The sequence below is a fragment of the Hippopotamus amphibius genome, chromosome 9 (genome assembly GCF_030028045.1).
Source record: "Hippopotamus amphibius kiboko isolate mHipAmp2 chromosome 9, mHipAmp2.hap2, whole genome shotgun sequence".
In the NCBI taxonomy this organism is placed as follows: Eukaryota; Metazoa; Chordata; class Mammalia; order Artiodactyla; family Hippopotamidae; genus Hippopotamus; species Hippopotamus amphibius.
This window is the reverse complement of record NC_080194.1, coordinates 46498730-46507520: the sequence shown is the minus strand read 5'-3', so window position 1 is coordinate 46507520 and position 8791 is coordinate 46498730. Positions and strand designations below refer to the sequence as shown.

At 33.4% G+C, this 8791-nt stretch overlaps 1 protein-coding gene and 1 non-coding gene across 2 annotated transcripts in view; one reads left to right on the top strand and one right to left on the bottom strand.

Moving 5' to 3' along the window:
• Positions 1-5289, top strand: part of GRIA4 (glutamate ionotropic receptor AMPA type subunit 4) — a 459094-nt gene extending 453805 nt beyond the window's left edge. The window contains exons 16-17 of the mRNA XM_057750476.1: positions 870-1004; positions 5125-5289. Of these exons, the coding sequence (XP_057606459.1) occupies positions 870-1004; positions 5125-5289 (300 nt within the window). The remainder of the gene's footprint in view (positions 1-869; positions 1005-5124) is intronic.
• On the bottom strand, positions 1390-1496 carry LOC130829535 (U6 spliceosomal RNA). The gene has a single exon (XR_009047562.1). It is a non-coding gene; the product is annotated as a U6 spliceosomal RNA (small nuclear RNA).
• Positions 5290-8791: the final 3502 nt, after the last annotated feature.

Sequence of the window (8791 nt, the reverse complement as noted above, 5' to 3'; positions counted from 1 at the left end):
TTGTTGTTACAATTTTAATATTTTCTAATAATATGTTTGACTACTGAATTTATTATGAAATAATATGTATACTAAAGCTCTGGAGAATGTCTAAAATATTAACTGATTAAGCATTTTTAAGTGAAATAGAATATTTTAAAAATCAAGAAAAATAGTTATAAATCTGTCCATAAATAATTTATTTCTCAATTGGCCATGGAAAAAAATTGTATATTTTTAAGGTATTTTTTAAAAAGTTACCAGTGTGTTTCATATATAGTTATTCCTAAATAGTATATAATATGTTAAAGTGACATTTTTGAGGAGATTTCCTAAACAGATATTACTAAAAGAGCAAATAACATATCCCCTAGCACACTATTTGCATATATTTGAAAGTCATGATGAACAAAATGTGAAACTGCTAGTTTAAAGTCCCCTAGTTCTTTAAGTAGGAAATAGGAAGTTAAATTTACTCAAGAGAAATATCAAACATTTAATGGAAGGAAAGCCAAAAGAGATTTCCTTCTCATGTAATTGGGTTTTAAACATGACATTTTCAAACTTAACAATAATAAGCCCACTTCTGCCTACACTTATATATGGCTAAGTATAGTGGTTTTCGTTGTATATTTAATAATGATAAAACATTACAGATTTTATTGAATGTGATTACACACAATTTATTGGTAATCATCATAACTTTACTTCTCCCAAGATCTATAAGTTTTATGTTTAAATCCATAAAGCTACACCAGTGACTTATACATGTTAAATAATTTCAGGTTAAATGAAGTATTTACTTTAATTAGCTGTTTGGATTTCATGTGTTCTTTCACCTTCTGGATGTGACTTTCCACAGTTAACTGAAGTGTCTTTATCCTCCCCAGGACAAGACGAGTGCCTTGAGCCTGAGCAACGTAGCAGGCGTCTTCTACATTCTGGTTGGCGGCTTGGGCTTGGCAATGCTGGTGGCTTTGATAGAGTTCTGTTACAAGTCCAGGGCAGAAGCGAAGAGAATGAAGGTGGCAAAGAGTGCACAGACTTTTAACCCAACTTCCTCGCAGAATACCCAGAATTTAGCAACCTATAGAGAAGGTTACAACGTATATGGAACCGAAAGTATTAAAATTTAGGGGTAGGACTTAGGGCCTACTACAGTGAGTGGGTGATGCATTCTGTAAATGCAGTGTTGTGACCTGTCTGTCCAGTGGTGGTATTGCTTGCTTCTAATTTAGAGCTTTACATTTTTGAAAACTTCAGTGCAAAGTGGTTCGGTTTTCTTTGGCTGCAGATGTACTGTTCGAAATTTTATGTTGCCAATAGATATCTGCATTGAAAGGGTTCTAAAGACAAAAACAAACCTCCAGAATTGCTCTGTAAAATGATTTAAACAGAATATTCTACCTGAAAATTGGGAGAAATTTGAAATTAGATCTGAGTTTCCTTGTACACAGAACATGCTAATCTTCTCTGGAACAATCTAATTTTAAGATAAATGCTAACAAAATAAGCATAAAACCTGTTTCAAATTATCAAAGCCTAGAGAGTTGCCTATTTTTGATAAGGTTGTGTTGTTTTCTGAGAAAATATATGTAAAATCTCCAAGGCACATAGTAAGCACTCAGTGAATTTTAGCTCCTATTCTAATTTGTTTTATATACATTAGCCATCTTTCTATAATTTTAAAGAGTGAAACCCTGCTGTTTGTTCATCGGGCAGTTCTTGAGTCAGACTTTTAGGTAGTAGTGATCATCAGAATATTGACTACATTCACATTTATTACATGAAATTCAACTTTTATTTTCACAACATTACTTAGGTGAATAGGCATTTTAGGCAATTTCTCCATCAAAGATGTCAACAATATATGTTCTTTAGGAGAGACACAGTAAGAATAAAAATTGCAGTGAGTTTTATTGACTTTTGTTTTCATTTCGATTGTTTTTAAGTAAGCCAGATCAGTCCCACTTACATTCTCTCATCACGTGACAATAAAAAATTTGTAAGCATTCAGTAAAATATAGGACAGAGGTCATTTTTTAAGACTCTAAATGTCCAGTACATTTTCCCTCTGATGATAGAAAATGGATTTAAAATAAGATCTGGCAGCATTTGTTGTTGCTTTTCTTAAAATCAGGTCTCTAAAACCCATTTTCTGAAATTATATATAATAGCCATTCTGATTAAAATGATAAATGAATCTTTGAACCCCCAAGAGACATTTAGTGTTTGATGTATCTTATAGTCAAACCCTATATAATTTTTATAAGAATAAGATGTACACCTGAGGTTATGCCAGGTACAAGTGCTTGATTTTGATATTTATTTATTAAAAAAAACTATTGAGGGAGTTCTCTGGTGGCATGGTGATTAGGATTCAAGGTTTTCACAACTGTGGCCCAGGTTCAATCCCTGGTTGGGGAAATGAGATCCCGCAAGCCAGGTGGTGGCTAGAAAGGAAAAAAAAAAAAAAAAAAAAAAAAACAAGGCTATTGAAATACTTGTTAGTATCTTAAAGCAAAGAACAAAATCAAGATCTGTTTTAATCAAGATCTAATTGCTTTTATCCAATATCTAGAAAACAGTGAATGAGTACAACTGCACATAGATAAACCCAAAGTGTTTCTTTCCAAATTTTGTGAAAAAGAATTAAGAACAAAATCCTCAATTCACTCAGATCAAAATATTTACAGTATGTCTTCTAATAGAACAACAAACTATGATGATGTCAAGATTTCTTAGTCATTGTAGTAATGCTTTCATCTTAATATTTACAGAACTGTGGAGAGATTTTTCCCAAACTGAGAAAAACAATATCTGACAAGTTTTCAGAGCCAATTATTTGGACTTCATTCTGTGATGAATTTCATATCTTTTAAATTTTTTGTTAGCATAGTAAATACATTCTAGAAAAATTCTAGAAATACTCATGGATGCCAGTTCAATACAAAGTTCTGGGAAATTGCTAGAATGAGGTATGAATTCCCAGGTTATGTACATAAAATTCACATGTAATAAATGTGAGGCAGAACCTAGTATTGCAGTTCATCACATGAATTGCCTTTAGAACTGAACTTTTAAGACAATATATTTCATATAAAAATAAAGCATTCATATCCATATGACTTTTCAAAAGACTTAATGGTATTCAGAGCAAATAAAATGATCAACACCTATACAGAAGACTTGAGAGGAAGCATTTTCTATTCTACACCCATATTAAATGGTTTTTTCCTTTCAAAGACTCTATTGACCATAATTATAAAAATGACTGATAATTTAGATAATATTGTGTTAGAATTTCAAAAACAAAACCTGAATGTCTACCTTAAAGCGATCATCCCTCAAGGGAACACATAATTAAGATCATAGCCATTGGCCACAACAATCCAACCAGACCCAGACTATATGCTAAATTTATAAGTTTTCCAATTTGAGTAGTCTCAGTAGGGTCACATAAAGATGAACAGAAATGACATTTTATGTAAGTGGCAGAAGATATAAATATAGGAAATAAGAATGCTGAGAACTAAGAATAATAGGATTTAAAGAGAGAATAGCAGTTGTCAAAGACATTAACACTCAGTTGTATTAATGTATAGAGAAGGAGAGCTTACTTAAGAGTACTGGAATCCTTCCTGTTTTTATATTTTCTTTTCCTCATAAGGGCAATCAAGAAAATAAAGGAAAAAAATAGATTCTATGGCAAAAGCTTTCTGAAAAAATCACAATGCTCTTATTAATTATATTTTAATATTTCCTTTTCGGAAAAACTTTAATAGTTTTTTTTAAATAATTATTTTACTTAATATTAAATGTCAAAAGGGAATCTGAAGAAACAAATTCAGACTGTCATCTTGGTTTGTTTCAATTTAGTGATGAGTAATTTCTGTAGAGATTGTCTCCTGACTCCTGATTGTAAAGAAAAGTGAAATCTAATTTTTGAGGCTCTTCACTAAAGGTGAATTATAATAATGACATTGATGTTTATCATGGATACTTCAGTAGCAATGTGACTTCAACTTTCTGAAGTTATCAGGGTAACTGATCTCTAAACCTTTTCCTTGTAACATTTTCTAATCCAATTTTTATTTCGTATTTAATATATCATTAGTCTAATATTTTAGGTTATAGGGCAGAATAAATACAAGGATGGAATTTCCTAAAGAATTAGGTAAACAAATTCACAACAGGGAATTAAGGCACCATATGAGTTATGAGAAAGTTATGATCTAAGCCACAACAAAGGGAATATCTCCTTTACCTTATTTCCTCTTGCGTTAACATTAACATTCAGCTACTAGAAAGAATTCAAAGGCAACGAATGAACAGTAAGTAGATTTCCATAATAATACTGCTTGTCTCTCCTCAGTATAGTATTATTACTATATAATATGACAGAACAAGAATATAATGAGGATTTCAGAGACATGATCCCATAACATCAATCTGGGAAGTTCCCCAGTGATGACCATTCAGTGAGGCATTGAAACATGCCCCCTTTCAGTGCACTTCCCTTTAAGCACTTAAAGCTTCTTAAAATATGAGATTTAACTCCCATAGTAGGCATAGAATGAATTTTATGTCACTAATTGTGCTATTCTGGGTCAAGTCTATAGCTGCTGTGAGTGAATGAAAGCATCTATGGATAGATCTGTGCTCTGAAAAAGGAAGATCTGTCATAAATAGTCTCTATATATAGTTTGGTTAGACAATTCATCATAATTTTAAGAGTATAAGCATTTAACTGTTAAGACATTTTCCAACAAGAAAAAAAGATACAAATAGAGAATGTTGTCAAACCAAAGGAGCTTTTAAGCTGGACTAGAAATACTAGGGTGTAGAGTGCAGCAAGTTAAAACATGTGTCTTGCCCAGATTTGCCAAACAAAATCTTGTTTTATGATTTTAGAATTAGTTCTTAAACAGATAGGACCACAAACTCTAGAGTGATTTATTCTCCCAGGTAGTTGGGAGAACTTTTCTTTCCCATGATAAGCAGTTTTCATATGACCAAAAGAATATGGAAAAATGCAGATGTCTAATTATTAATATTTTGGTGTTTGTTGTGTCATATTTTGTTGAAAAGACAGAAATATTGTAACACTCCACATTCTTTCTGTTTCCTTTCCATGCAACCCAGCTGACCTTTTCTGAAGCCATAAGAAACAAAGCCAGATTATCCATCACTGGGAGTGTGGGTGAAAATGGCCGCGTGTTGACACCCGACTGCCCAAAGGCTGTACACACTGGAACTGCAATTAGACAAAGTTCAGGATTGGCTGTCATTGCATCGGACCTACCATAAAAACCAAAAAAATAATTGAGTGCCTTAATTAAACTGTGTTGGTGACTGATGGAAAAGCAGCCCTGAGGGACATGCTAAGCGCACGTCTTCGCTAAACCAATCCTTCAGCTGAGAGCGGGAAGTACGTCCTAAGGCGCCGAACATCCAGCAGCAGCAACATGTGCATGAGCTCAGCTCGGAAACCCAAACTCAGATTTTATATCAGGAAAACTCACAATTTAGGGTTTTTTTCGGGGAGTGGGTGGGGGGGCTGGGATGGGTGTATCAACAGCAACAAATTTCAGTTGAGTGGACTTGAAAACTAATCAGACGTGCGAGTTAGCACATTAAACTGTGAAGTTCTTGCTCAGAAAGCCCTCAGTCTTCACTCCAAGGGATAAAATAGTTATAGAAGTCAATGAATATGCTAACCTGTGTCTCCAGAACACCCATATATTCAATGGAAGACTATCCAGCCGAGAAAACAAATCACTAAACTCTGATAAGAAAATAATAAACAAACATGTAAAATCCTGTGAAAAAATTTAAAGGAAGTATTTACACTTACTTTGGAGAAAACAAATACTGAAACATGCTTGCTTTTTAACTGATGTAAATTCAGTAGAGGACAACACAATTCTTTTTTCTAACCATCTTAGGGAACAATACATTGCAATAATTGAAATAAATGCCATCACTGTAATAAACTTTAGAGACTTTTTTTAAATAAAAGTTGTTGGTCATCTTCTTGTTTGCTGTAACCTTCACTCTGTCACATGAGTCAGTGTCCACAGATTGCATTTGTCTCACTTCCAGGAACAAAAACAAAATGAAGACAACATTAACGTAAAATCATCAGTCTACAATGTAGAATCAGAAGAGACTACGGGTCACTCATGTTATCAATATTATTTATAATCTTGTTCTGTGTACAAAATCGTGGCTTTTGTACCCACCAAAAAGAATAAACAACAGACATTCTTAAAATATTTACAGAGCTTAAAGTTTTTCCTTATCATTATGAAAGTTATTTGAGAAATTATAAGACTGTAAGTAGGATTGTAGTAAACTGTGGGCCATATTGGAAAATGTAGCTAGCCCTTATTATTTTTGCATAGTAAGCTACTCTTTTTCACAGCTCTTTGCCTCATTAGCAAGTAAATTGTCAAAAATGGAGTGTTTAAATTGGGGAATGAATCATTGTCTTAACAGCAACATACCCTCTAATTATGCATTGAAATTTTACTTGGCTGTATTTTGCTGCATAAAATAATGCATCTCTTGGGCTTCTCCCCCATTCCCATTGTTCAGTTTAAATCATTTGAAGGCACTAATAATAGTTTGTGGTAGACAACATATGAAGAATTAGTCTTTGTATTCGACTGAAAATTGTGAAGAAAATTATACTTGTTTATTTACAAAAATCACCTTAGTTATGCAGGAATTAAATTAACTTGGTTCAAAAGAAGGTTTACATCATTTGAAATAAGTATCATAACATAGATAAACATCACAATACTTAAAGATCTTGGCAGAAAGCACAAGATAGGATGATTTTGGAAGTTTGGCCTTGAAGGATGAGTTGAGTTTTCACAGGTGGAATTTTTATGGGTGTTAAAAGCTTTATAGGTGACCCAAAGCTTGGCTTGTCAATGGATTGTTTAAGGAGTATATGAAACTGGATGGGCTGGAGAGAAATGGGTGTGATATCATGGATGATAAAATTGGAAAAGGTGAAAGACTGATTGCCTTGTTTCAACTCTCAAGATTCTCATTCCCCATTCGATTTCTGTGCTGCAGTAAGAGCAGTCTTAAAAAGTGAAAATCTGATAGCATACACACACACACACACATACACAGAGTTCCCTCAGGAAAAATTGCAAGCTCTTGAGCAAAGCAAATGAGTCACTTTATAACCTGGCCCTTACTTATTTCTTCCATGAATTTTCTCACCCCCTACCCAACCTCTGCTGCCCATAAATGAACCTCAAAAGCAGGGACATAGCATTTACTATTTCCTCAATCTATAACACTTCCCTATCTCCTCTTTACCTGACTCACTGGAACTCATCCTTCAGTACTCAAATCATATTTTACCTGCCCTGGGAAGATTTCCATGACTATCTACCAGCTCCTGTCCATGAGATTGAGTTAGGTGCCCTTTTGGCCCCATCACAGCACTTACCTTACTGCATTGTAATTGCCTGTGTACTTGTCTGTTTAACTACTAGACTGTAAGCCCTTTGAGGGCAGGGACTGTGTCTATCTTGTTCACAGTTGTACCCCCAGCACCCAGCACAGTGCCTGGCATATTGTAGGTGCTTAATAAATATTTGTTGAATGAATGAGTTGAATTGAATTGAATTAATTTAGTAGAACAGAAAATACAACATCTTTCCTCATTAACAGCGTGTGTTAAGTATATAGTGAGTCAAAATGAAGAGTGAAGTTTGGCTGATTTCATAACATTGTCTACCACACTAAAAAAAAAAAAAAGATGGTCTGATTAATTTTCTGATCAGATGAGAGGATGTTCTATGTAATTCTATCTAGCTATAAAATAATGTGTTTAGCTAGAGAAATTGTCATAAGGTAATTAAGGTTTCAGCCATACTTCTAAAAATAGCTTTCATTTAAGTCAGAGTCAGTTAGTGATGTAATGTTGTTATATTTCTTATAGTTTTATTTCTATATTAATAATACTATTATATACTTAAATTTCTGTATTTCTTATAGAATAATTTTGCCAAAAAAATTTTAAATTTGTCATTAGTAAAGAGTGATATCTATCTGGACTCTAATCTGAGGAAATGCTATAAAGCTAGGAAATGTGATTTTAAAATGTTTATGTTTAAGTTAAAAGCATTTAAATTAAAACCTTTAGTTCCATAAAGTAAAGAACTCAATTAGCAAGCAAGCATGATCACCATCTAGGGCAAAATTTCCTGAACATATCAGGAAAAGCCAGTTTTGAAACTACATCAGCTAGTACATGATGACCACATTTGAAAGATAAAAACAGCCCACAGGAGAACCACTTCACTGCACTCAATTCAATAGCTAGTAATTGAAAATGCGGCACTGTTACTACACTTGCTTCAGGCTTGCTGCAGGCTGCTCCCTGGTCTCCCACCTACTGACTGTCAACTCATTCCATTTCCCTAAGACATAGCACATAGTATGTGTTCAATATATTTGTCAATGCATAAACACAACTTTATATAGTCAGTATCAGTGAAGAAATGGTCTAATAATTTTCCTAGAAAATAGAATATCTCAATTTGCAAAACAAATAAGTGTTAATAAGAATAATAACTAAATGAAAAGTGACATCCAGGAGAGTTTCTGAAAAGAAAAATAGAAATAGCACAGATTGATTTGCCTTATACTTACCAATATGATGCTGCATGAAAAGTGTGCCTTTTCATGCACTTTCATAAACAGGTTTTAATTTTAAATAGTCCAGCAGGCTAGATTAATTAGCATTTATAAAACCAAATGCAAATGTAATTGGTAGTGTGTT